This window comes from Monodon monoceros, unplaced genomic scaffold (genome assembly GCF_005190385.1).
Source record: "Monodon monoceros isolate NGI ecotype Baffin Bay Population unplaced genomic scaffold, NGI_Narwhal_1 Super_Scaffold_3, whole genome shotgun sequence".
Lineage (NCBI taxonomy): Eukaryota > Metazoa > Chordata > Mammalia > Artiodactyla > Monodontidae > Monodon > Monodon monoceros.
The window spans coordinates 54,886,881-54,914,587 of record NW_021703780.1 but is presented as its reverse complement, the minus strand read 5'-3'; the positions used below and the strand labels follow the sequence as shown (position 1 = coordinate 54,914,587).

Here is a 27,707-nt window from a genome sequence, read left to right as displayed (position 1 = left end):
CTGACTTCCTCCTGTAGTTCACCCACACAATGCCCGCTCTGTCCAGACCTGGGCCCTGGAGAGAACCTGGCGTTAAAGGATTTTTCTTCCTTTAAAATCACAAACCTTATCACATACATATTAGGAGTCTGGAAACGTGTAATCATGGTTGTTTCTTTTTTTCTTTCTTTTTTTTTTTTAAAGAGCCCCAAACCACTTCTCTTTGTTAGAGCTAATGAGCCAGGCTGCGTGCTGACAAAGGCAGGACGGGTCCAGCTGCTGATCCCTGCTTCCTACTAAAGACGATCCGCGCTGACCACAAAATTTATACCTCAGTTCTCTGCAGGGAGTCTGCCCAGCAACACAACAAACACGAGAGGGCCGCCAGAGGAGGGGAAGCTGGGGGTCTCTCACAGGCTGCCTCTCTGTGTGATTAGCTTCCCAGGTCCGGGAACAAGCTTCCAGGAGGAAGCATGGAGAGTGACCTCGATGGCGGCACAAGGATGGCTGCTCCCTGGATGACTTTCAGCTTGTGACAGTGGGAACAGCATCCCTGACCCAGGGTAGAGCAGCACCTGAGACACGGATGTGGCCCCCAAACTGTGCCCAGAGCCCTCTTCCTCCTGCCACCTCAGCTAAATCCTCTAGGAGTTTATTCCCACCACTACTCATTTCTAATGCACAGAGGATGGTCCATGTAGATAAATGCCCCTCAGAGTATATATGCCTCACAGACAAATAAACTTCCATAGTTCTGAGTTTTCCAACTGAGCTTCCCTGAGCGTTCCTTTTTCCCGATGTGGAGTTGAGGGTGGTGGTTGCAGTAAGAGGTTTGGGAGACAGACTGGCAAAGGTTCATGGTCAAATTGCCATTTCCTAGCTGGTGACCATAGGCATGTTAATTAACCTCCCTGGCCTGGAGTCACCTTATAAATAAAAGGTGGATAACCAAGGTGCCCATCTCACAGGGCTATTCTGAGGACTAAAGGTGAGAGGGCAGAGCAGGCGCTCAGGAAGCATCCCTGCTCTCGCCAGCACCTCCCCTGGCAACTGCCTCTTTCAAGAGTTACGGAGCTAAGCAGGAGGCCCAGCAGAGAGAATCTGGGCTCAAGTGGCAGCAAACCAGCCAGCCCTCAACCCTTCATTAGCTAACTCATATCTGCTGCAGGAAGAACAATTAGGAACGTACACCTTGAACTTACACATATGCATTGCCTCTTAAAATCAACTTGCAAAGCCTTTTCTTACCTAGAGACTTTAGTACGTGGACAACTTTCGATACTTTCCTATTTCATGTTATAGAACGTTTTATAAGAACAGGACTCAGTTCAAAGTCTTGTTTCCTTCGCAATAATCAAGATACAAGGCAAGCTTCTTGGTGACGAGAAATGTCAGCATGAATAGGAGGCGGTAAGCACATAGTAAATGTTCAGTAAATCAGCAGGTGCTGATTGGAAATTTCTTGACATATGCTCAGTCCCTTTCTGTTGCTGACCCACTGGGAGAAAGACCCAGGCCTGTGCCACTCTACATGCAAACATCCACAAAAATCCTGACCATGCTTCTGTCCAGAGAGTGACTTCCTTTTTTCCCAGGGGCTGGGCTTGACACCATCAGCAAGACTGAACTCCAAGCTGATATGGCAAAAAACAGAACTCACCACTTCCACGTTCCCAAGTCTGGGGCACGAGGCCAGGGCTTTGACCAGCTCCCCGTTTTAATGCCAACTATGACAACAGCCCTGTGACAGCTTTCATGTCCCTCCTCCATGGACCACTGTCTTTCTAGATTATATTTTACAAGATATTCCTTTGGCTTAGCACAGATGGTTGACAAAGCAGTAACCAGAAAAAGCAATCCACCTCTTCTTACATAAATCATTCTAACTCTGGCTAAGAATTTGGATCTTATCTTTTGTAGGCAGAATGCCTCCCTGGATATGAGCAAACTCGGGAGTCTATAAGTATGTTTTGATTTAAAAAGCAGTCTCAATGGTTTGTGTCTTCCACTGGAGGGGGGGGGAAGATGAACGCAGGAACAACACCGTGTGTTGTATGTATCTGTGGAATGAATGTATGAACAGCAACCATGACACTTTCACACCAATTACCATGGAGTACTGAGGGACCATCCCACCGGCATCACCGTGATAGATGTACACCGCTCCTGAAAAGTCATCCTCCTTGGGTGCGCCAATGGCCACATCTAGGGGGAGAAAAGCAGCTCTGGGTTAGAAAAGCCATTAACATGATGGTGGATTCTCTAATTCCTGCCATGATGTCTAGAAATTTCTTGGTTGTTGCTTGTTCAAGCATTAAACTAGGCACATGATCTCTTAGCAGCAGGAAAAAAAAAAAGTAGAAAGAAAATTATAGAAGCTGAGAAGAGGTTAGTTCCAGAAAATTTCTCCCTCATCCTCATAGGAATAAATTATTGATCTAACCAATAAAAGAAATGCAAATATCAACCACCCACCCTAATGTCTGTCTGAGAAGGGAACTCCATAGACAATGGTTATTGCATAACTGAGAAAGTCAACTCTGTTCTTGGGTAAAGGAATTATATAAAATGGTATTCCCTTTACCAAAAAAATCAACGTTACTCTCACAAACTGACAACTAGATCTTCCTCCATGCTCTCAGAGCATCGTGGAGCATCAGAGGCTCAGAAACAAGCAAGGTTTGTAGTGAGAGGAAACTGGTTCAGACTTGGCCGCCATAGAAGCCCCTATGGACCAGCCGCAACGTTCACTGCACCACAAACACATAGCAAAGAACACTGAGCTGATGAGAAGGGATTTCATGGAAGCAAAACTCCAGTGGGCTCAGGGCTCAGCCCTGTGTCTACACAGAAAATGTGGTTTCTAACAGGCGTCCTCTCCCCAGTGTACATGGATGGGCCTTGCCATGGGCAGGTAGACCCCGGAGCGCCCACGACAGGGGCAAGTTAGAGGGCAGGTACGAGCTCACTGACCTGGGAACCCGTCATCATCGAGGTCACCCAGGCTGGCGATGCTCTCCCCAAAGTGTGCATTGTAGGCGCCATCCCCACTCAGGGCCAGCTGCTCCTCCAGGGCTCCCTGGGAAACAGGATGGAGGGAAAATGGGAAACAAAACAAACAGAATAACCAAAAAAAGAATGAAAAAACAGAGCCGGGAATGCCGCCCTGCCCTGCAGCACACCCATGGACAGGAAACACCTGGGCAGAATCCCAGGCACCCAAACATCCCCCCCCCAACACCCGGTGGTGGCCAAATGAGCTCCTTCCACCTGGGTGCCATGAAGGTCTCCTATCACCTGAGATGCATTTTAGAGGGAAGGAGACCCACTGCTGGCCACTGATGACTAAACCTCTCCCTTGTCCTAATGCTCTATACACCAACCTATTAACCAACCTACCTGCTTGTCCCCATAGTCTCCTCCCCCCGCGATATCCCCAAAGTTGTTTTAGAGGGAGTACATATTTCCATTTCTGCTCTCCTCTGCCTTCTGGTACAAATTTATAAAGCTGTTTTGTAGGGTGCATGTATTAGTAATCTTGGCAGAGGGAATCATGGTTCAGAAAACCCAACACCCAATAATTCTTGGTTAAGGGGTGGGAGCAGTGATAACAGGACACACGACTGTGCCCATTTTCATGTGTGGTTTGGATTTCCTAAGCAAACACCAACCAACAGAGGGAGGGGTCAATGGTGATGGTGTCACTAAAAGCCATGCCCACTTTACCCCCAAATCATTGACACATGACTATCAGAGCGTTAAAACACCATCTGAGGGACTTCCCTGGTGGTCCAGTGGTTAAGAATCTGCCTTCAAATGCGGGGGACGTGGGTTCGATCCCTAGTCAGGGAACTAAGATCCCACATGTCACAGGGCAACTAAGCCCGGGCACCTCAACTAGAGAGCCCGCCTGCCGCAAACTACAGAGCCCACGCACTCTGCAGACGGCGCGCCACAACTAGAGAAGTCTGAGCGCAGAGAAGATCCTGTGCACTGCAACTAGGACCCAATGCAGCCATGAATGAATGAATGAATGAATAAATAAAATATTTAAAAACACACACACACGATGTTTTGAGGCACAAGAGTGTCTAACCCTGCCCCCAGGTAGAGGCACTCAGACCCACTGTACATCCACAAGCCATCCCAAAGCTTTCATTACAACTAAATTTTTTTTCCACTGTACTCAAACAACTTGCAAACAGTAAAGATGCGATGAGTTCTTAAGTCACCAAAACCTCTGCCCCACAACACAAATGTGTTGATTTCTTCCCATCAGTGTGGTGAAGAAAGAGAGAAACATTGATTCCTTGTATGTACCAGGCACTGTATATCCACATCCTCATTTAAATCACACAGTGACTCTATAAGAAAGACCTTATGACTCTGCCCACTTTACAGATGAGGAAACTGAGCTGCTGGTTTCAAGCTATTTGTCCACATCACACAGGCTAGTAAGTGGCGACACCAAGATTCAAAGGCAAGTCATCATTTATTCCCACTCCTCCACACTGCCCTGCAATCATTAATCACATAAGATGAAATTCAACAGAAATAAGAATACCCTTGTACTTAGGGTAACCACATGGTATTAAGAAACATTGACTGGGGGTGGGATGTGTGGGTGCCAGCTGCCGCAGAAGGTCTGGGAGATTATCCTGCTCCAAGATTCCATGTCCTGGGGCTGTTGGGCTGATCACCTTATTGCCTGACAAGTTAACACCCATGCAAACGCAGCAGTCTCTTGCATATATGGTCGCCAGCAGCTACTGAATGCCGGCTGTTCTCATCTCCATAACGACCACCTCATTTCTCCCCTCACCTACCTTGTCCCCCTTCCTGGAAGGTCAGTGCAGATGCAGGTGCCATGAGTTGTTCCAACAGGTACCAGGAAGCATCTTTCCTCCCAGGTTTTAGATCCACCTTCCCAAAGAGTTTGCAAACATCCAAGAAAGCTCAAAGCTCTAACTTCCCCTGGCTCCTCTTTAAATAACTGCCCTTTCTGGCATCTGCCCACCTAGTTATAGCTAAACACCACCACCCCCTCCCGAATAGGATAACTTAACACCTTGGTCACCACTTAAAAGTACACTTTTACTGACTTTTTTGATTATGAAAGAATTACATTCTCACTGTTTGGATAAAGATAAAGCTAAATATCTACCCAAGCATCACCACCTAGAGGGATCTATTAACATTCTCTATGTATTTTGTACATTTTTAAAGGTTGTTTGTACCTGCAGTCTTTATCCTGCTTTTTCACTGATTATCTCATAAACATTTTCTCATGTTAGCTAAAGGCTGGTGGTCACAGGATTTATTCATTTAACCATTTCCCTCTTGTTGAATATTCTTTCTTCTAGATCCTGAAAAGATTCTACTTTCTCATTGGTCTCCTGCACCCACGGGTGCACTGCTGCCCCTCAGCCCCTGCCCCCACCCACCCTCCACTGTGCTGCAGAGACATCTTTCTGACTCGGCCACATCCTTTTCATGGTTCTGCAGAATAAGGGACATCGTGACTATAGCCCTTGGCCACTGGGGTGGCCCCCCTCCACTCCTCCCAGTCCCAACACGCTGAACTATGGTCCCACTGCCTCACACCTCAATCCACTTGCCCAGCTCCCAGCCCACTCCCGCCTGTCTACCTAACTCCCATTTTTCTTCAAGATTCCTCCCAGCCATCATGTCCTCTGAGAAGGCTTCTCTGCCTCCGTGGGCAGGTGTGTATATAGTCCCAAGGAGACAAAATGAGATGAAGCATGCCACCTCCAAAGCCAGTTTGCCTATGTTCAAATCCCAGCCCCACTGCTTCTTATCTGTGTGATTTGGGGCAAGTGACTTAACCTCTCTGAGCCTCAGTTTTTTCACCTGAAAAATGGGGACCCCCGATACCACGTGCACATGTCGCTGAAATCATTCACAGGAAGCAGGAGAAACGGTTCCTGGTACATAGGAATCATTCAACTTTAGTCATTAAGATTTTTCTGGACCCCTGTATGTTTGCAGTCATAACACTGAGTATAACTTTCCATTGATGGAACACGGAGCTTTCTGAAGGTAAGAAGCGTGTCTTTTTACCTCCTCTGGGTGATGGGGCTCAGTCACTACTCCCCCCGGGCCAACATCCCTCTCCTACACCCTGTCCACATGTTGCCCAGCTCTGTACTCACGTTTCCTCTGTTGATGTAGACAGTGACCTGCCCTTCGTCCCTGATCTCAGAAAACATGGGGGCCCCCACGAGCAGGTCAGAGAGGCCGTCCACGTTCAGGTCAACTGCGCATAAGGAGGAGCCGAAGTAAGAGCCCATCTGCAACCAAGTCAAGTTGCAACAAAGCGTTCAGTGTCCGTCCTCACACACAAGGTCCCTGCCTTCCTCCAGATGCCCAGCCTGACAAACATCTGCTCCCAAGCCCCTCGGAGGCTGTGCCAGCCATGCCACCCTGGAAACCAGAATGCCTGGGCACGGTGAGATCCCGACTCCCCTGGCCTCCTGGCAGCCACGTGGGCCCCCCGGTCAAAGTGAGACCCACGTTCACTGGCTTGGAGCCCCACCAAGGGGGAAACAAATGGACTGATCCCTGGAGAACAAGATACTGCTTTTACAAATGCAAGCTGAGGCTGCAGACATAGGTTACAGCCATAATAAAAGTGCCTCGTGTATCAGACATTTGACAAGGCCAAGCAAGTTAAGAATATGGAATTTCACAATACAAGGCAGGCATGAAAATAAATGTTATATGGGAAACAGATTACCCTCGCCCAGTCTTGGGCATAGCTGAAGACTGGTTAGGAAGGCGTGAGTTGAAGTAACAGAAAAAGGTACAACTCAGAAGACCATTTGGAGGATGAGGGAAAACAGCCAGGTTATATTGGCTTAATCATAGCTTAATTCAGTACCTGTTATTTTATTTTTTACTATTTTTTTAATTGAAGTATAGTTGATTTACAACGTATTATTTCAGGTGTACAGCAAAGTGATTCAGTTATACATGTATATGTATACATATATATGGAAAAGAATCTGAAAAAATTCTTTTCCATATATAAATATATATACATACTTTTTTAGATTCTTTCCCATTATATGTTATTACTATATTCAATATATATTCGATTACTATATTCAATTATATTCAATCAGGATACTGAATATAGTTCCCTGTGCTACACAGTAGGCCCTTGTTGTTTATCTATTTCATATATAGTAATGTGTTTCTGTTAATCTCAAACTCCTAATTTATCCCTCCCGCCACCACCTTTCCCCTTTGGTATCCCAAATTTGGTTTCTATGTCTGTGAGTCTATTTCTGTTTTGTAAATAAGTTCATTTGTATCATTTTTTTAGATTCCACATATAAGTGGTATAATGTGCTTTGTCTTTCTCTGACTTAGTACCTGTTATTTTAAATTGGGGGTCTTAAACACAATCCAATGGGATCCAGGCAGGTGATATAACAGGTATAAGGAAAAAGCAAACAACAGTGCGGGCATGCTTACAGGTGGCGAGTGACACTCAGCTTCTGTGTCTAAGAAACAACAGAGAATGATGGAGACTGAAGCAAACTAGGTCCACAGACCCAGCTAAAGGAGCAATCCCCACCCAGGGGCAGTCAACTCCTGACTGACCCAGAAAAAGCCAACCATCTCATTTTTCAAGAGAAACCAAAGCTCTAAAATTTTACTTGAATTGCCTATTTTTAAAATGCTGACAAATAATTCATATTAAAAAATAATAAACAAACATACCATGCAGGCCAAATGAAAATTTTTGTAGGCTGTACCCTTTCCAAAGGCTGCCAGTGGGCGACCTCTGTTTTTAATTAAAAAAAAAAAAAAAAAAAATCTATCCTTTTAAAATAAATGTTTTCAAATAAAAGGGCTCTGGTTTTACAGGCATGAACAAGCATTTTCTTTTGCTGTTTGTTGGTAGCTAACCCAGGGGAGTTTGAGAGAGGTGGAGGGTACTTTGGTCTATTTCCTGCAGCTCAGCCTGGGAAAGGACTCAAGTCCCTCCCAGTCACGTGCCGAGGTCACTTCCACCCAACCCCCATCCCCACCTGCCCCCTTCCCAAGGGAGAAGGGCACGGGGAAGTTTCAGAATCATGGGGTGGGGGGTGGGCAGAAACCAGTTGACAGTCACCAATTCAGTGGCCTTGCCAATGTCTCTATCTTGACTTTAGTAAAAGAAACCGCTAAGACCCAGGCAAGGCCCTGAAGACTGAAGCTGCTGGCTGTTCTCTCTGGCTGAGTCCCAGGGGAACTATTTGTTTCATTCCAATGGTCTATTTAACTTGGCATCTTCATCGGTGTTCAATCAGAAATCCCCGTACGTGAAGTTTCCTATCTAAGTTTTGACATATAAACACTTCACATACTCAATTATTGCAATGAAACTTCGATAGGGCAACGACATGCTTTGGGGTGAGCGTTCCTTGATCAGAGCTCTGCCATCACCCTGGAAATATGAGGACACATGTCACAGCAGTGGAATTGCACATGTATTGGTGATTTCTTATGTGCACTATACAAAGGATGTCAACCAGTAAAGACCAGAACCATTTGGGGTTTTGTCTCTCTTATGGCCAGGAGACAGAACTCTCTGACCAGATTCTGGCCACACGGAAGCAGAAGTGGGTCAGGGGTTTCCTGAGTCAGAACCCTCCTCTATGTGTGGCTCTGGACACAGGGGTAAAGCAAAGGCATCCTTTGAAAGCCTGGGGTCATGTCCTTTCCCACTGAAATAATGGAGAAGTCAGTGGGACAAGAATTTCTCATTTCTTCTGGCACAAGCAGAATAAGATGTCTAAAGAGAGTAATCAGAAAGATGATGACGGGGGTAAAGCTGGAAGATGGTGAAACAAGATGGCAGAGTGAAGGACATATGTTACAATGGTTCAAGGTGAGGGTGAGAAAAGCCCCAAGGAAAATGAATGGCAGCTCTGGAGCTGGGAGGTGAGACAGCTGGCCCATGGTCTCCTCTTCAGGGAGCCCTGTCGTGTCATAATGAGGACACTCAAGCTGACCTGCAGGTTGGTCTGTGCTGGAACCCACGTCATCATGTCCTCGGGAAATTTGGAAAAGCAGATTCTCAAACCTTTCGCTCTCACGTCACCCACTCTCAAATCTGCTCCCCCAAACCTGCCCATGACCCAGACACAGATGGGTAGCCATGAAAGCTATCATCCAAACAGGGAGGGTTCTGGGAAAGAGAAAGGGCTCAATTATAGACTGTTGTTTACACCAGGATGACCAGCATCAGCTGGGCCTGTCCTGGGCACAGGCAGCGGGCAGTGGAGGTGGGGACACAGGAAGCAGGGGGGAGGCACGGTGACAGCTGAACATGAAAACATTCTAAAACTAGGGTGATAGGGACTTCCCTGGTGGTCCAGTGGTTAAGACTCCATACTCGCACTGCAGGGGGCATGGGTTTGATCCCTGCTTGGGGAACTAAGATCCCGCATACCACAAAATACAGCAAAAAAAAAAGAAATAAATTAAGAAAAAAAATAGGGTGATAAGTGTGTTTAAGCCCCACAATTCACTTTAAAGACTCCCTAAAAAAAATAGTAGTTACATAAGATAGACGTGTTAGCGAACCTCAGTGTGGTCATCATTTCACAATATATACATGTACCAAGTCATCACACTGTACACCTTAAACGTGTTATATATCAATTATATCTCAATAAAGCTGGGGAGGGATAATTTCATGCTGTCAAGCCGAGGTACATTGGAAGGGTAGCAGAGGGAGGGAGGGTTTTCCACAGGAAAACTCACCCATTTATTTTTTTTGGATAAAGAGCTAAAATGTTAGGCTTAGCAGCATTTACACCCTACTTGCTCTTTGGGACTCTTCCTCAGAAATGGCACGGGGTTATTTATTTTCTAACTTTAGAGGTGCTTGGAAATCCTTTTTTGCAGAATTGCTCACAGTCTTCTTCCAGTGTTGTTGCTTTGGGGTTTTGGAAATGTTAAAATAACACAGGCTTGCATAGTTCCCGGGGGGAACGCAGAGCTGCCCTCAGGGAAAACCTCACAAAACTGAGTTTGGCGATGTATTTTTTATTGAAAAGGTTATGACAGTTATATACTAAAAATACACATGATGGCTGTTAAAACTGCAAAAAGCTCTACTTGTGAGTGGGATTTTTGGAACTCAGACTATGACTCCCCATCAGAACAATATGCAGTGGTGCCAGGCTGGCATGAGGCAGGTCTAACACAGCAGGACCTGAACTGGGGCACATGGCCCACCCAGGATGGAAACATCATTTTTTCCCCCTCTTCTTAGTGTGATGGTAGGAGAATGTCAGAAGGCAATTTTACCTATCTCCTCAAATCTCCCTCCCAAGTCCCAAGTCCTGTTCTTCTTCCCCGAGCTCACTAAGGCCTCTACCAAGACAACTCTTCAAATCACCCCCTTCACCTCCCCACCTAAACTTGTCTCCTCTTAGAGCGGCCAATCTTACCAAATAATCCTGCCCATCGAAGCCATGCCAAGGTGTGCACCACTGATAAGCCCATGAAAAATGGTGCGTTATTAATCAAAGGAATCTCTACCTGGCTTAATTTCAGACTATGGTGCAATATAATGGAAACTTGCAGGAAATGGAGAATTAGCAATAGGGTAAGGATAATAAGATAACACAGGCAGATAAACCTTGCCCAGGACTAATTTCAGGGCAGCCTTCCCCAGCTATTTCTATTTCAAAGTTCTAAAAGGAACCGGGTGATATTTGTTTTTTGTGTCGCAACCATTCCCATGGCGATGGTGGCAGAGGGCTTGGGATGTAAGCAGGAGGGGTGGCTTTGGGTTGGTGAGATAGGGAGAGTGAAAACCATCTATCTGCCTGCCTCCTTTGAAAGTAATCGGTCATGTATCTGTACTCAACAATGCCTTATCTCTCTGGAGCTGGGAGAAAGACAGACGGAGAGGGACAGAGAGGCAGAAAGATAAAGGCAGAAAGAAACAGAGCACATAGTCATTTTGATGAGTATCTGAACCGTGGACAACCTTTTAGACCTCTGTGCTGTAACTTGGCTGTGTACAAACTCATCTCGCTCCCCGTCTCAGCACGCGTGAATCCCAGGAATCTGCAGTTCACACACAATGCTGAGAAGGTAATGGCTCCAACAGGCAACTGAACGTGCCATGTAAATGTAGGGCACAGATGGGCCTTTAAACCAATATTCTAAAAAGAACTGATTCCCACATGATGACATCTCTCAAACAAACAAACAAACAAACAAGACACTAATCCCAAGGATCTCACCTTTTTACCTGATGCCTGAAAAATCTTAATTAAGGTGCCTGATCTTCGGTCAGCTCTAAAAATATAAACCTATGGAAGGAAAAAAAAATCCAGTTAAGATGGAAGCAATGACCAAAGATATTTATCAGCATCCTTCTGGGAGTTTTATGCAAATGCCTGACCAGACACATGCAGATGTGCCTACACTAACTGATGACAAATCATTTTACGCACTCTGCAAAGAAACTGTCCTTCAATCCTGAGGCAGAAATCACCTCCATGCCTCCTGAGCCACACTGTTTACGGGAGCCATGCCCAGTAAGACCCAAGGAGCTTCCAAATTACTACCAAAATGTCAACTCCTGGGAAAAGGATTTTCTTCCTCGAAACACTTCCTTCCTTCCTATTAGTTAGAGCTTTAGCAGGTATCACAATACAGTCATCCCTTGGCGTCTGTGGGGGATTGGTTCCAGGACCCCCAGGATAGCAAAATCCACAGATGCTCAAGTCCCTTAAGTAAAATGGCGCAGTGTTTGCATATAACCTAGGCAATCATCCCTACATTACTTAGACTATCTAACACAATGTAAATACTATGTAAACAGTTGTAAATACAGTGTAAATGCTATGTACATAGTTGTGTGGCAAATTCAAGATTTGCTTTTAGAACTTTCTAGAATTTTTTTCCCCAAATATTTTCCATCCATGTTTGTTTGAATCCACAGATGTGGAAACCCGCAGGTAGGGAGGGCCAACTGTGTAAGAGAAGGGATGGACGTGAGCATTTTAGACAAAGTGATTCCACAGAACGTTAGTGTCATGAGATCTGCTTGGGTAAATATGAGTTTAGTTTGCAAAATGCCAGAGTTAAACATTGAATAAATTCCTTTACTGGGGACCTTTCAAAGACTTTAGCCTGTGCATTTACACCGTGAATCTCTACCACAGAAAGGACTGTTTGTGTAGAACTTCCTAAATGAAATGAGTGTGGAAGTTCTTTTTCAAGTTGCATCTTAAGGGAAGAGTGAGTGTCCCATGAGAACCAGTGTCAGGGAGCCTCCCATGGGGTCAGGAATCACCATCTTAGTGTGAATGCCTTCCTGCCCCAATACCAGAAACGATAACCACCAAGATCCTGAAGGCCAGAGAGCCATCCTGGGGTCCTTGGGAAGCAAGTCTGTACCAGCTCCCATGCCTGGCAATGTGGAACCGTCAGCAACTTTGCCAACTACGACCAGTCTCCCCAGCACCTCTCAGGGGCTCCAGCTGAAAGCAGCATTTTTATGTTCATCTTTGTTAACTAGATCCAGGGTGCCCTCTGCCTGGCTCTATCAGTTTTAAGTACCATTCTCATCCTAAGGTTTGACAGGGACTATACAGTTATCCCAACCACCTGAAGAGAAGACAATTAGATCAAGTTTTCTGTAACTGGTGATTTAAAACAAAACAAAGCTGCTGTCAGCAGCACTGAGGCATCCACACTGCTGTGAATTGGGAGGTAGGCGTGTTTACCGGCTACAGAGATGCCTGGTCACACGCAGCTCCTCCCCCAGAAGAGATTATCAATGTGGGGACAGCCCTTGGCTCTGTCCCTCCACCACACAGAGGAATTCATGTGACTTGGAAAGACTCACCCCTTGCTGTAAGTTATCAGAGTTCATCTGCACACCGCCCCTGTGCTCAGGGCCCTGGGTTTTTACCGTGGCTTCGTTTTCAAGGAAAATAGCATCGGTGTTAACAGGGAGGGAGGCATGTGCTCCAGAAATCTGAGTGTTGACTCCTAACTCCTGCCCAGGAGGATCCAGGAAAACGACCCTCATGAATGCCCAGCAGTCACGCCTTGTCCGCTGATCAGACTGACATCCTGGCCGAACGCTCCAGTTACCAGTGGCCTCTGTCGGGGCCTCTCCAGAATCCACTTTTCCAAGCCCCCAGAGATATAGCCAGATTCTATCAAAGGTCCACTCCTTATGGGCTCTGACCCAAAGACCATTCCTCTCTTCAGTCGTAACTATCAAACAAACTATGGAGCTTGTTAAAATGCATATTCCTGACTCATCTGGATCGACTCAACTGGACTTCCTGTAGCCTGGAGCTAAAGATCCAACAAACATAGTCCTCCATATTTCAGGCCCCATAGATGCCATGATTCCCAAAGGGATTCTGATGGTCCTAGATCCATGGGGTCTTTTCTACACTCTGGGCAGATACTTTAGGGAAAGAGACCCGTATATTCCCAGTCTAGCCTCTGGGCTGAATTGGTATTGTTTCTAAAACATTGCAGGAAAAAATGTGAGAATCTAGGCCTAAAGATAAATAAAAAGGGCCCAAAGATATCTGGGATTAGACCTGGCTCCATTAAGTCCAACTTGGAAAGGATTTGGGAGAGGGGAGGGTTTGAAGTCGGGTAGCGCTGGACACCCTTTATTTGGAGAATGGCACAATACCACGGGTCAATCTTAATCATCTCTCACACACACAGCATCAGCCATGAAAAACATTCTCAGATGACAAAGTGCAGAGAATGGAGAGGTCTGGGAATAGTATTCATACTCGGATGAAGCTTTCAAAGTAAATTCTCAAAAGAGGCTGTTGGAGATGAACAGATGATTCCTCAATATTTCATCACTTACCTGCCAGCCGCCCAGCAGAATGTTCATATCAAAGTGAACTGACAAACCTCAAAAAGAGCGGCAGCATGCTCCCCCCATCTGACCCCGTGCTATTCCGTAGACTTTGCTCCTCACCTTCCCAATGCCTTCGTCCTGAGGGGCACCTCCTACCACATCGGTGGTGGACACATGAGAAAAGTGTCCGGCAGTAACTGCATAACCTGCAGAAGATGGGGAGAAACCAAGGAAGGGGTGGAGAAAGAAGATCCATCAGAGGACAATGCTTCTCAAGCATCCCTTATCTAGACAATTATGATCCAGTTATTCTTGGAACATAAATTATCAGGGAATAAATGGCAGCTGTCAGTCTTCTCACGCTGGAATGGCTCATCTTACAAAAAGACACGTTCACAAGGACTCCAGGGCAGGAAAGAGTGCTTTCTGAGTGTCCTCTTTGGAACAGATGCTGTGCTAAATACTCCACATCTATTTTTTCCTTTTTGAGATACAATTTTCATACAGTAAAGTACACACATCTAAAGTGTAGAATTTAACAAGTGTGTACACATGGACATCACCAGCCAGAGTGACTATAACCACAGAACCACGAGCCCAAAACATTCCCTCATTCCCTCTCCCAGTCACTACCCTCCCCCTGCACGGGTCACCCCTCTCCTGATTTCTGTCACCATATATTATGTGTGCCTGTTCCAAACTTCCCTCAGTGTAACTTGTGTGAGGTTCATCCATGCTGTTGAGTATGGTACTAGTTTCTTTTTATGGATGAGTATGTTCCATTGTATGATGATATCATAATGTCTTTATTCTCCTATTGCTGGGCATTTAGGTTGTTTCCAGTTATTTCAGCTTTATTGTGAATAAAGCTGCTATGAACATTCTTACACATGTCTCCAGATGCCACTGTCTCTTTTAATCTCCCAACTCTATTTCACAGATACGGAAACAGGGACTAAATGTGGGTAAGCAACACACCCAAGATCACACAGCAAGATTCAAATCCAATCTGTGTGTCTCCAAATCCCTTGCCGTGAACCATTATGCACACCCCCTCCTAAGAAGAGCCAGAAAAAAGCTGACAGTGGGTCGGTGGATAGATGGATGACTGAGCAAAGAATCCGCGGACGCAGAAAGAATCTAGAAACAAAGGTAAAAGTTGTCTGAGCTTAGTCTAAATGTCTCCTGCTTTCTGAGAGCCCTGCCGGCAGTAAAAACCCTGTACAGGCTGCTGTATATTCTACAAACCTTTTCCTCATCCTCAAACCCTAATGTTATGACCATAAGCTGCTTGCATTTTGTAATGGTGTCATATTATGATCAACTCTTACTCACCAGGTGGCTGATTTCTCTCAGACTGGAGGCTCACATTCCCTAAGACTATTATGAGTGACATCAAAGCTTCAAGTGAGCCTTGCAATCCCGCAGCATGAAGGCCTCTACTTGGCACACAGGAAGGAGCCACGGGCCCTGAGGCTCAGAGGACCTATCGACCCTAAAGCCACGTCCAAACTGGGTTCTTTTCTGCCTTCTCTTCATTCTCTGACCTAATAAACATGTGTTGACTCCCTCTTCTGCACCAGACACTATACCAAGTCCTGGAAATGTCAGACAAACTCCCCTCCTCCAAGGTGCTCCCAGCCCAGCGAGGGGTCCACACCAGCGGGCGGGACTGTCTGCAGAGCATACACAGGTGGGCAGCTCAGCACCTAGACTCTGGGCTCAGAAACCACAGGTTTAAACCCCCACTTTGCTACTGATGAACCATGGGACCTCGGCAAGTTAAATGACTTCTTTGTACCTCGGTTTCTTTCATATGCAGAGCCTGGCATGGAGTAAGTCCCCAATAAATGACAGCATTTAAGGAGCTGGGCGTGCAGAGCAGCAAACACCCCAAAGACTCTGAGTAAAGGTATCACAGTCAGTGCTACTGGGCAAAAGACTTAGAGGGGAAAAGACAAGTCAGCCAGTCCCTCCTTCCAACTCACAAGCAAATCTCCATACAAAAAGCGTGTCAGGGACTCCCCCAGATTTAAGTTAAGCGTAATGAGTGTGAAAGAACATTGTTTTCTCATCGTTAGGCCTTGCTAAATTTAGCTTCATTTTCAGCCCAGAATTACAGCATTTAGGGCCTGAATTAAAGAAAAGAGCCATGTCAAATTGTCTTTTACGCAAGTAAAGACAGCCTCTCTCTGTTCACCAATAAGCATGGTCTTGTCCAGAGTCATTCTGGCCTGGTGGCTGCTAACTTAAGTTGTGTCTACCTTCCTTCTAGAGGATTAAAACGGTTAACAAAATTAAAGTTTTTCTGAGCCTTTAATTAAACCTCAGGATTAGGTTGCCATCCATCATGCTAATTTCTGGTTCTTATTATTTCTACCTGCAACCAGTTTTGTGACCAGAAAGCAGAGACCTCATCCAAAGGAAAGTCATGGAAAAACAGGATTCTCTCACACTCGTTTTGTATCTAATCATCTGAACCCGAGTAATTGCTAAAATAGGAAAAGAAAATGTTTGCTTCCTTGGAGGTTCAACTGTCAGTTTTTTAATTAAATCACACAGCTTTAATTCAGTCCCGTCCTTTGTTCTCCTCTCTCTGCCTGATATGTGTGGAGCCCAATGTTGTGGTGCCCTTGGCTAAAGTGCAACTAAGTAGAACAGCAGATGTTAAAGCCAACAAACTCTTCTTTCCACCAGTAAAGCAATCACTGGCAAGCTTGGTGGTAATCACTCCCACTTCCCCTTTCTTACCTGTCACCTCCTTGAGCTACTCACCCAGGTAGGTGTACCTCCTGTTCATGATCACTTCATCATTTAGTTTGAAATAGGTGTTGTCTGTGAGGTTCAGCACTTTGACCGTCCCAGCCCAATAAAATGACCCTGGGGCACCCATCACCACCAGCTCCTATGGAAGAGAAACCCAAAGGTAAACAGGGAAGGAAACTGAAGAGGGGAGAAGGCGGTGTGGTGAGACCCACAATCACAACAAAGAACTCGTAATTAAAGTAAAGATGCCACACCAGAAAATTTCTTCACCTGAGCAATAAAAAAAATTTCATATTCATAATGATTTACAATTGCCAAGATATGGAAGCAACCTATGCGTCCATCAACAGATGAATGGATAAAGAAGATGTACTGACACTCCAGAGAAATCCCCTCCAGTCCTCATTCTCAGGAATGGTTCTGAAGCTGGGTTTTCTGGCCACTAAAGGCTCATTGCAAAGTCAAAACAACGAAAACAGGAGAGCAGAGAGGCCCACTACAGGAAAGATGTGGACTGGGGAGAGAAGAGACCACAGACAGCAAGACACAGCACTACTATTAAAACAGGCCCAGGAAGCACCCCAATGTTCATAGCAGCATTATTTATAATAGCCAATATACGGAAGCAATCTAAGTGTCCATCCACAGATGAACAGATAGAGAAGATGTGATACATATAGACAACGGAATATGACTCAGCCATAAAAAAGAATGAAATTTTGCCATTTGCAGCAAAATGGATGAACTTGGAGGGCACTATGCTCAGTGAAATAAGCCCAATAGAGAAAGACATTATCGAGGCTTTCCTTCCCCAATCTTCCCCAACAGGAAATCCCTTCTCTTTGATTATCTATATTTTCTAAAGTATCTACACTGCAGTAAGAAATAATAAAAATTATTTTTCTAACAAATTCATTAACTTTTCACTCCACAATATTTATTAAGCATCTCCTACTTATACCAGATCCACAGATCAATCAAATCCCTTTGTAAAACATTCCCAGGGTAAGGCAACAAGGAAATGTACAGAATGTTTAGAAAAAATTTAAGCAAAAGGGTTAAAATAAAGGCAGTTTTAGAGGAAACCCCTCAGCTGTACAAAAACCCCAAAGATACAGGCCTTCTGGGCTCATGGAGATGCTGGACACTGTACAGGTCATGCTCTTGTTACTGACACACACACACCACTCTTGGCCTCTAGGGTCCCCACACTGTTATACTTCAGAAACATCCTTCCAGGCTGGCCCCTCTCTACAGAGCTGGCCTCACCACTGTCAGAAGCTGCTGGTTTCCAACAAGTCCCTGGAGGCTAGATCCCGCCCTAAGAATTCTGAGTTTCTGTTGACATTTCATAAAGTGACACTGAATTCCCTGGGAGCAAATGTCTGAAAAAGCCAGAGCCATCTTAATAGAACAGCAGAGAGAGGAGGACAGAGCACACAGAAAGGAGAGCACGTGTGTGGCAGCAGCAGTATCAGGACAATACTTTGAACAACACATGTTCTATGGTCAATTCGGTAAGAACCTTACCAAAGAACAGGGTGTGAGCATGGCTGGAAGGAAAGCCACCAGACTCCTGCCTGAATGGTTTGCTGTTGATAATTCATGAAGGTGTGGACCAAGAATGACCATTGAGAAGCACTTCACTTTAAGGTTCTGAGATCCAATCCATCTCCAAGGATGCTATGAGGATGAGAAACCGGATACCCTCAGGGGTATCTCACTGTTTTATAAAAATATATCACTTTCTGCACTTAGGACACATCCCTGGGAAAACATGGGCAGTGCATTCATTCATTCCCCTTATAGTCATCTGTTCTGTGTAAGGGACTGTGCTGGTTCTAGAAGGGGCATGAGAAAGACAAATGATCATCAGAGAAGGGAGACTTTCTCCTTGGTCTTAAGCTCAGAAAGGACTCTGTAATCAGTGCCTGAACACAAAGAGCACAGAAAGACAAAACGAGCAGTATCCCCAGTGCCAGCCATAACCAGCAGCTCTTCACGAGCCAAAGCTTTGAGCACCACCAGAGGCCTATAAGGCTCTTGGGGACACCAGGTAGTGGACGTGTTGTTTTCTGATGATTCAGATTAATCCAGGATAAAAGTTGAGAAATGTATGTCTAACATATCACTGTATCCCCTCTCTCAAACATTACAAAGAGAATAAAACAAGGTCATCCCTCTCCTCAAAAACCTTTAAAACCAACAGCTTTTGGTTTCTCTCCCTCTCCTCTTACTGTTTATGCCCCCTTCTCCCTGCAGTTCAAACTAGGTAAACTGAGGCCCAGCCTGAGACCCTTGTGGCTGGGGGCAGGGAAACAGCATCTCCCTGGAATTCCCTCCTATTTGGCTTTTTCCATCCACTGTGGTTGCAGCCTGGGCCCTTTTGACACTGTCCACAAGTGCCAGGAAAATGTGATCAATGCTTGGCTCCTCACCACCCAGGAACAGACAATGCAAATGCAACACACAGAAGTGCAAGCTTCTCCAAAAGCCCAAGGCCACCACTGCCTAAATCATGTGTGCAAAACTCCATCCATCAACAGCATGGGCCTTTCTGCAAGGGGCAGAACCTCCTGAGGCACACGGGTACCTGGAGCTGCCTGAGAGGAGCCTGGGGGGCTTTTCTCTGTGCCCTGTAGGTTGGCACAAGCAGGAGGCAGAATAGTCCTCGGAATCTGTGACAGAAGTCTGTGCCGGATGGATTTCCACCCAGATGTCCCCAGGCTCTCACAGTGGTGCCCTGACACCAGCAGGGTTGGGCCAAGTCTTCTCTTGCTGCTTAGAAGTATCTACCTCTGTTATCCTAGGCTACAAAAATAAATACGTTCCCGGGAAGTTCTCCCTTGTCCTCAACGCTGGGCTAAAATTCATGCAGTGTCCATAACTCAAACAGCTTTGATAACGCCAGGGTCACTGACGTTCAGGTCAAGCAGTCGCCTTGGGCCAGAGTAGTTTGGGGCAACATGGCCATGACTGGAAGGCCACAGAACTACGTCCAGCTTGGGAGGCAGCTGTCCGCCCTGTGCAGGGACAGCCCAGCTCCCAGCAAAGGCAAACCCAAGTGACAAGGTCAGCAGGAGGGCAGGAGAGGGGCACAGTGCTGCTGCCTGACCCCTTCAACCATATTTCCTGCTTGGCCTCCAACAGCTGAAGTTCCAGAAACGAGGGAGACTGGGAGTTCAAAGACCTCCTGTTTAGGGAGGCCAAAAGCCTGGGAACTGAAGCAGAGGCCAAGGCCCCGAGTGGCCGGTTCAGGACCGAGCCCTCCTGCTCACTGCCGCCCGGCTCCCTGCAGTGCTCCACGCACCAGCCCCACTGCTGCCTGCACCCTGCTTCCCTCAGGCTCTGGAGTCCCAGCAGGTCCTCTGGTAATCCGGAGCTGGCACAGCCCCCCGGGTTCCCCTCCACACCCTTGTCCTTCCTCCTCCTCCTCCTCCGCACTAGCCCCAGTGCCCTCGTCTTCCCTCTCTGGCTGGAGACATCCCTTCCCAGGGACTCTTCCTCTCCCCTAGCTCCCCACCAACATCTCCAATGAGTTCTCATTTCTGCAATGACTTGACTTTCTCCTCCCACCGCCTACAGGAGACATTCTGCTCAGAGCCCCCCAACCCCGGCCCTATGCTAAGCATACCCAGTCCCCTCAGAAACATACTAGCATTGGCCAAATCAAGGCTGGATTCTAAAAACATCTATGTGAGTGTCCCATCCCATCACCTCACATGGCATGTGTATACAGCAGACCCATCAGTTTACCTCTCCCAGTGGATTCTTCCTTGGGCAGCCCCCTTTCCACCGGTACCACTGTTCCCCAGAAACCTGGCATAAAACCTCCTTCCTCCCCGCCTCAGTCCTCTGTGGCCATAGTCCTCTGGTCACCCAGCCCACTGATACTGCCTTCATATTTTCTGACTCCCCTCATCATATTTATTCCTAAAACATCCCATAGGCTGCCCTGTCCCTTTGTGGCTGGACCACAACACAGCCTCCAACCTGGCCTCCTCCAGGCTCTCCCACTTCCAGACACCTGGGCACAAGACAAGCCCAAATAGATTTTCTTACAGCACTGATATCACTGTGTCTGTAAACTTATAGCAGTTCCCTGCTGCTTCCTGCATTGAGTCATACTTGCTACATCTCAATGGAGGAACAACAGCCATAGAAATTACACCCTCTATATGCTTATTGAGATGGAAGATGGGTAACCTTGGCATATGGCAGGATGGTATCTCAAATCAATGGGGACAGAGAAAACATTTAACAAACCAGTATCAGAACAACCAACCAGGGCTTCCCTGGTGGCGCAGTGGTTAAGAATCCGCCTGCCGAGGCTTCCCTGGTGGTGCAGTGGTTGAGAGTCCGCCTGCCGATGCAGGGGACAAGGGTTCGTGCCCCGGTCCGGGAAGATCCCACATGCCACGGAGCGGCTGGGCCCGTGAGCCATGGCCGCTGGGCCTGCGCGTCCGGGGCCTGTGCACAACAGGAGAGGCCACAACAGTGAGAGGCCCGTGTACCGCAAAAAAAAAAAAAAAGAATCCACCTGCCAGTGCAGGGGACACGGGTTCGAGCCCTGGTTCCAGAAAATCCCACATGCCGTGGAGCAACTAAGCCCATGCGCCACAATTACTGAGCCTGCACTCTAGAGCCCGCAAGCCACAACTACTGAAGCCCGCGCGCCTAGAGCCCATGCTCCACAACAAGAGAAGCCACCACAATAAGAAGCCCACGCACCATAACGAAGAGTAGCCCCGGTTCGCCGCCACTAGAGAAAGCCCGTGCACATTAACGAAGACCCAATGCAGCCAAAAAAATTAAAATAAAAAAATTTATTTAAAAAAAAAAAAGAACCAACCACACATTTAGGAAAACAGTGAAGTTCATTTCTCCCGTATAATGTCTGCACGCATAAATCTAAGATGGATTAAAGATTTAAATATTTTTTAACCTATAAAAGTGGCAGAAAAAAATACACATGAATATTTCATAGTCTTAGGATGGGGATGACCTTCCTAACAGAGTGGTCCAGAATCCAGAAAGAAAAAGACTGACAGATTTGACCAAATATGAATGTTCAATGCCCATATAGTAAAGACACCATTAAGCAAACTTAAAAATCAGGTAAAAGACTGGTGAAAAATATTGTAACACATTCAAGAGATATGAGATTACTATTGAAAATACAAGATCCTAAAAATCAGTAAAACAACAGTTAAAAAATAACATAATAATGGGCAAAGAACATAAACAGGCAATTTCCAGAAAAAATAAACACAAATGGCCAATATTTGAAAAGGATACTCAACTGCACTAATAATTAGGTAAAGGGCCATTAAAACACAATGTCATTTTTTTTAATGACAAAAATTTTAAGTATTGGTTAGAGGGTATAGGGACAATGACACACAACTGGGGGGAGTGTCAACTGGTAAATGTTTCTGGAGTGCAATTTGCCAGCATGTGTCAAAATCACATTTTGAAGGGCTTCTGACACAGCAGTTCCCCTACTGTGCAGCTCACCTATAGAAATGTGCACTTGTGCACAAAACACTATGTGTGGGGGACCTCAGTAATAATGATGCTAGTAAGGATCTGGCATGATCCAACAGCAGCTGAAACCAGTGGGTGTCATAGGCCTTTTCTCCCCCTCACTGTCCCATCCCCTCCCACAGCTCTGGGTTGTCCTCTGATGAGTGAAGGAGAAAGTCAGGCCCATGGGCCAAGACACAGAGCTTGGACTTTAATCTACCATATGATGGGAAGCCATGCAGGAAATAAACACCCATGAGAGAAGAGAAAGGCCCAAAGAGTGATACCCACCTCAGTGAAGAAGCCCGCTATCCCAGCCTGGCAGGAGCCATGTTCCTCTCCATACTTCTTCTTATACTCTAGAGGGGGAGGGGAGGGAAGAGAAGCAAACCACAGCCTCATCAGTGTGTGCCAGTTGTGTGCGGAGTGCCTTAGCATGCTGGGCATGTTCTTGAGTGCGGCCGCAGGCCCGGCCCAGGGACGCCGTCCAGACTGGGGCGCAGAGAAAAGTCTCAGGAATCCACCAGACCTCAAAAATCCAGGCTCTGGTGCCATCAGGTAGTGAGGCTGCCAAGTGCCCTGATGGGCTTCCTCTGTGCATGTGGGAAAGGAGAAGCAGCAGCCACGGTAATTAAGTGGGAGGCCGGTGACAATTATCTCATTCACTTCAGAAAGGACGGAAGCCCCAGGAGGAAGAAAGAACTGAAAACACGACACAGAGATGGAATGATGTGGCCATCCCAGTGTGGAGTCGCCTGGGAGACGACCAAGCCTCCCCAAAAGATACTCCATCCAGCTGGAGGCAATATGCTTTCCACCGCGCGACCAGAAACTAGCCCTCAGAGCCCAGGGGCTGTGGGAAGAGGGGACTCCGCCGGACCGGCCCCAGAGCACGGTGACACCATCACTGACACCTCTTGTCCTCCTTGTGTGGAAGGAAAAGGGGAGATCTCTTTCTCCCTCCACAAATGGATCCAAAAGAAAACAACAGGATAAGTTCTCTTCCCCCACCTGTCCCTCAGCTCCTAATACTCCGACCCAACAAACAGGAACTCTGTTGCTACTATTTCATTTTTCAGTTGGCATTTTAAGTTTAGCATGTTCTGGGCACTGTGTCAGCTGTGCCCACTCACCATCTCATCAATCCCTCATCCCTGGGAGGGATCATCACCATTTGTTAACAGGTAAAACCCCTGAGGCTCAGAGAGTTCAAGTGATTCATCCGAGGTCACAAAGCCAGAATTCTATCCAAGTTCGCAGACTCAGAAATTCACATTCTTTCACCTCTGTGGCTGATCAAAGGTTTTGCAGTGAGTGATTACACAAAACCCAGAACGTGACAAGCCATGTGAAATAATGACATGGGTAAAGGCATGGAGATGGAGTGATGTTCAGCTTAGGTGACTCTAATTACATGTGAAACTGACATTGCTGGACAGAGGCTCACGGCTGCCTCTGGGCACCTTCAGGTCCAAGAGACCCAGTAAAATGACCCAGTGACCCCCATGTCACCCCCTGGGCTCCTGACAAGTCTCTGGTTCCATTAAAAGCAATATACTTAATTCTGAAACACAAAATAAATAATACAAAGGAACAGTGAAGCTGTGATTGCAACACAGTGCCACTTCCTGTGGTTCCAAAGTTATGTCCTGGAGGAGAAGCAGAAGGGCCCTGGGGAAATACACAGAGGAATTCATTTTCTAACAACACTCACTGCAGAACCTGGTAACATTCTCCAGTAAGTGGCCATTAACCAACTGCTAAATTACAACAGAATGTCAATGGAGTTACTCCTCTTCCAGGGGAGGGCTAAATCAGTTCCTCCTACCTTGTCCTGTTATTACAAAGAGAACTCACAGCCCTGCCAGAAAGCAACCCAGTGACAGGAGAACACACTTCTCTGCAAAATCTTGCACCAGGGCCGGGAGCGGGACTTATGCGAAGTCATAAAGAGATCCTGCATCAAATTGTACGATGGCAAGAAACCATAAAAACTAGTAAATCCTATATCAAATAGCACAATGGCAAAAAGGGTCAAAATGTCCCAACCAGAACAAACAGTCATATTAAATGTGGAAGGTCTGGCGAAAAGCATATCCACCCACTGACCTGATTGTAAGTCTCAGACAAATGAAACACAGAAAGGAAATTCAGCCCCCACGAGCTGAAGGAAACTACAGTGCAGGACACTCGAGTTCAGCCTCATAAATCTAGGACATGAAGAGGAATTATGTGGGAATCTTTCATGTTTTAAAGAAAACAGTCCCAAGATCTCTTTTGTGACAGGGGCTCCAAAACTAGACGGGAAAACTTGGCTTTCTCTACCCCATCCCCACACTCTGCTGGCGAGCGCTAAGCCAGGAGCAGGCCCCCGGTTCCTGAGGTGACCACAGCCATTCTGGGAGCTGGGAGGGTCCCAACCCCACCCCAGGCCAAAGGACCGCAGGGGAAGCCCTTTGACCAGCACTCAGCCGGCATCGTGGCACCGTTCAGAGGCCAGCCCGGCTTCCCAACCTGGGATGGCCTCTTCCGAGGTCTGTGGGCCTCACACACGGGAAGCAGTCACCATCTCACCAGCTCCGACATTCCTGAAACCCCAGGGTCTATACCTGCCTTCTCAGCTTGCTCTAGAGCAAGGAATCAAACCACGTGGGGCTCCTGACAAGCACCCATGGCTCCTGAGAGGACAGGCCATGTTCTGACTGCCCAGAAATGCCTGTACTCTGATTAACCCCTTCAACCTGCAACAGGATCCAGTCCTATGCTTCCTCGCTCCCCACAGCACCACACACTTTGGGGGGCAGCTGTGGCAACTCCAGTCTAGGAAGGCTCCACTGGTATGTGTATCTGACATTTCACATTCCACAGCCTTCCAGAACCCCTCCTCAGCTTCTGTGCCCAGGTGACCTTGTAGGTAAAGGTAAGTGATACCCTCTCCCCATCTCAAAATGTGTTTGTTCATCACATAGTTTATTCAACACCAAGATGAGTTCACCCATCTCAGTGCCCCCAACACCAGCCCGGTGTAAGGTACAGTGTGTGCAGGTGAGGCTTTGCTGAGGGAAGGTGTGGGCGCTGCCGTCCGTGCCCAGACCCGAGGCCCCAGGCAGAGATGCAAGAGGATCTGGCACATTCTTTCAGCCACTGAGCACCTGGACTCTCCAACTTGCTCGCCTTGGACCTCTGTGCCCCCTGACCTCCCAGCCCTACCCTCTGTCCTCCAGTCCATCAGGCTCTGTGACCTCCACCCCAGGCTTGCTTGAAGAGGAGTTGTGTCCCGGGAATCCAATCGGTGGCATCACTGACCCCAGAGGCCTAAGGATGGAAGTAGGTGTGACTGGAGCAGGGCAAGTACACACAGGATGGATTTTTCTGGGCTTCCCGAACCTAGGTTGACTGATTCTGCCTTGGGCAATTCCATCTCCCTCTTGGTCCTCAAGAGAAACTGCATAGAATATTCAGAACCGGTTCTTTAATCCCTGCCCACCCCCTGGCATGATCCTTCACGGACTGTCCTCAAAGATCTGAGGACACAGATGGGACGGCCCACGCTGGGAGACACTGAGCCTGTGTCCAAGCCTGGCCCTCCTGGTACAAAGTGCTCTTCTTCTAAAAGCCAAACTCCTGTGAAGAAGTGACGTGAGCAGGCTTCACAGAACACTTCAAAGCTATTCCTGATCAACCACATCGTAAGACTCAGCACCATTGTGCGAGCACAGCCACCCAAACCCCAAGTCAAGTTCTGTGCCTGGCCTGCTCCTTTCCAGTAAAAATCAAACATCCACATTGTGCTGGCCTACCAGATATTCAAAAATCCTGATTAAGTGAGAAGTGATCTAAGAAAGACTTTGTAAAGTGAACAAGGCCACACAACAGGTAAACTGGCACCTCAGGGTGCAGTGGTGGCCCTTAGGGCCCAGGCCTGGGCTATGGGGGCTTCCCAAGAGATGCTGGCCAGATACACTGGATCCTGGACCACAGCATGCTTCAGTTGTTTTCACTCTGTTGAGTGCTATTTCCATGAGTTAAGGACACCACTGTTATTTTAACCTGATACCTTCTGCAAAAAAAAAATATATATATAATATATATATAAATATATACAAATATATAAAATACATATATATTTTTAAATATTTTATATATTTTATATTTATGTGTGTATATATGTGTGTGTGTGTGTATATATATATAAAGGGCACGTTGTAGTTTCTCTCTAATCCAGTTCTAAAGTACAGGCCTTTCTTCTTCTTCAAAAATTATATACATAGGGCAATCTATCATTCCCGTATGCTAGAAACTCGATTTTGCTTGCCTATACTGGAGAAGGCAGGAGATCCTCTACCACAGAGCTATGAGAAGGGGGGTGAGTGTGGAGACAAGGGGCTGTCCCATCACAGCATCCCCAGGTCACACACCCTCCCTCTGCGGAGAGGTCCAGGAAGTAGAGGGCGGATTGCTGTGGCAGGACCTCCAGCCTCCTGTGTTCTCAAGAAGAACTGCTCCTGCACACACAGAGGCACCAGGCCACTCCTGGGCACTTCCATTCAGCCTCCAAAGGCTCTGAGGACGTGGCCGAGGAGAGAGGACCACAACACGCCAGTTTCCTCCCTCTCCGCTGTGGAACAAAACGTTTATCCACCTCGAAGCAGCAAGGGAGAACCGGGCTTGGCACCACAGAACCTCATGGATGCTGTAACAAACCTGACTCTGTTAAATGTGGGGCAACTGAATCAGGGAAGCAAGATGTGGTGGAACGAGGGGGCCCAGACATCCCTTGGAGGAGCTGGGAACGGGTTGGAGAGCTCTGTCTTTCTGCCGTGGGTGGGTCTGAATTATGTGGCCTGCGTCACACACTTTGATTCATTAAGTTGCATGGCTCCTCCAGTCTAAAAATTGTAGTATTTTCCTTGGTTGAGCTGCTGGTTTTACTAAACCCTGTCTAAACAGCAGGCAATTGAGAGAGGAAAAGATACTGGTTTCCAAATATTCATAACCCACAACTCACTGCATGGAACGTACACTAATGAATTTAATTCATTCAAGAATTAGCCTGGGTGGAGTCGCTTCCTACACTCTTCCCAAAACACTGGCGGGATAAAACCAACCCATGGAAAGATCAAGATTTACATACAGTGTAACATATATTCTTCCTACTGAGCTCTCTTCCTTTTAACCATTTGAGAAAGTTTCATCTTTCAAAGCTAGTCTTTCTAACACATCAATTTTAAAATTATCTTTCCATAGTTCCTTAGCTTAGCCATGAAATAAAATATCAGAGGAAAAAAATAACTTTCCAGTCTTAATGTCTGAATTTTTGCTCAATTTCTGAGTGAATACTAACCAACTGATAATTAAACAATTTGATTATACTTATGAACTTATATACAAAACAAAAACAGACCCAGAGACATAGAAACAAATTTACCAAAGGGGAAGAGGTGGGGAGGGATAAATTAGGAGTTTGGGATTAACATACACACACTACTATATATAAAAGAGATAACCAACAAGGACCTACTGTATAGCACAGGAAACTACACTCAATATTTTG

The 27,707-nt window shown here is 46.6% G+C and overlaps 1 protein-coding gene across 1 annotated transcript in view; it reads right to left on the bottom strand.

Moving 5' to 3' along the window:
* The window catches only part of ITGA9 (integrin subunit alpha 9), a 348,367-nt gene that overhangs the window by 281,732 nt on the left and 38,928 nt on the right, over positions 1-27,707 (bottom strand). The window contains exons 5-11 of the mRNA XM_029244105.1: positions 22,445-22,512; positions 16,637-16,766; positions 13,982-14,067; positions 11,256-11,324; positions 6,153-6,290; positions 2,953-3,058; positions 2,090-2,184 (exon numbers count right to left, since the gene is read on the bottom strand). Of these exons, the coding sequence (XP_029099938.1) occupies positions 2,090-2,184; positions 2,953-3,058; positions 6,153-6,290; positions 11,256-11,324; positions 13,982-14,067; positions 16,637-16,766; positions 22,445-22,512 (692 nt within the window). The remainder of the gene's footprint in view (positions 1-2,089; positions 2,185-2,952; positions 3,059-6,152; positions 6,291-11,255; positions 11,325-13,981; positions 14,068-16,636; positions 16,767-22,444; positions 22,513-27,707) is intronic.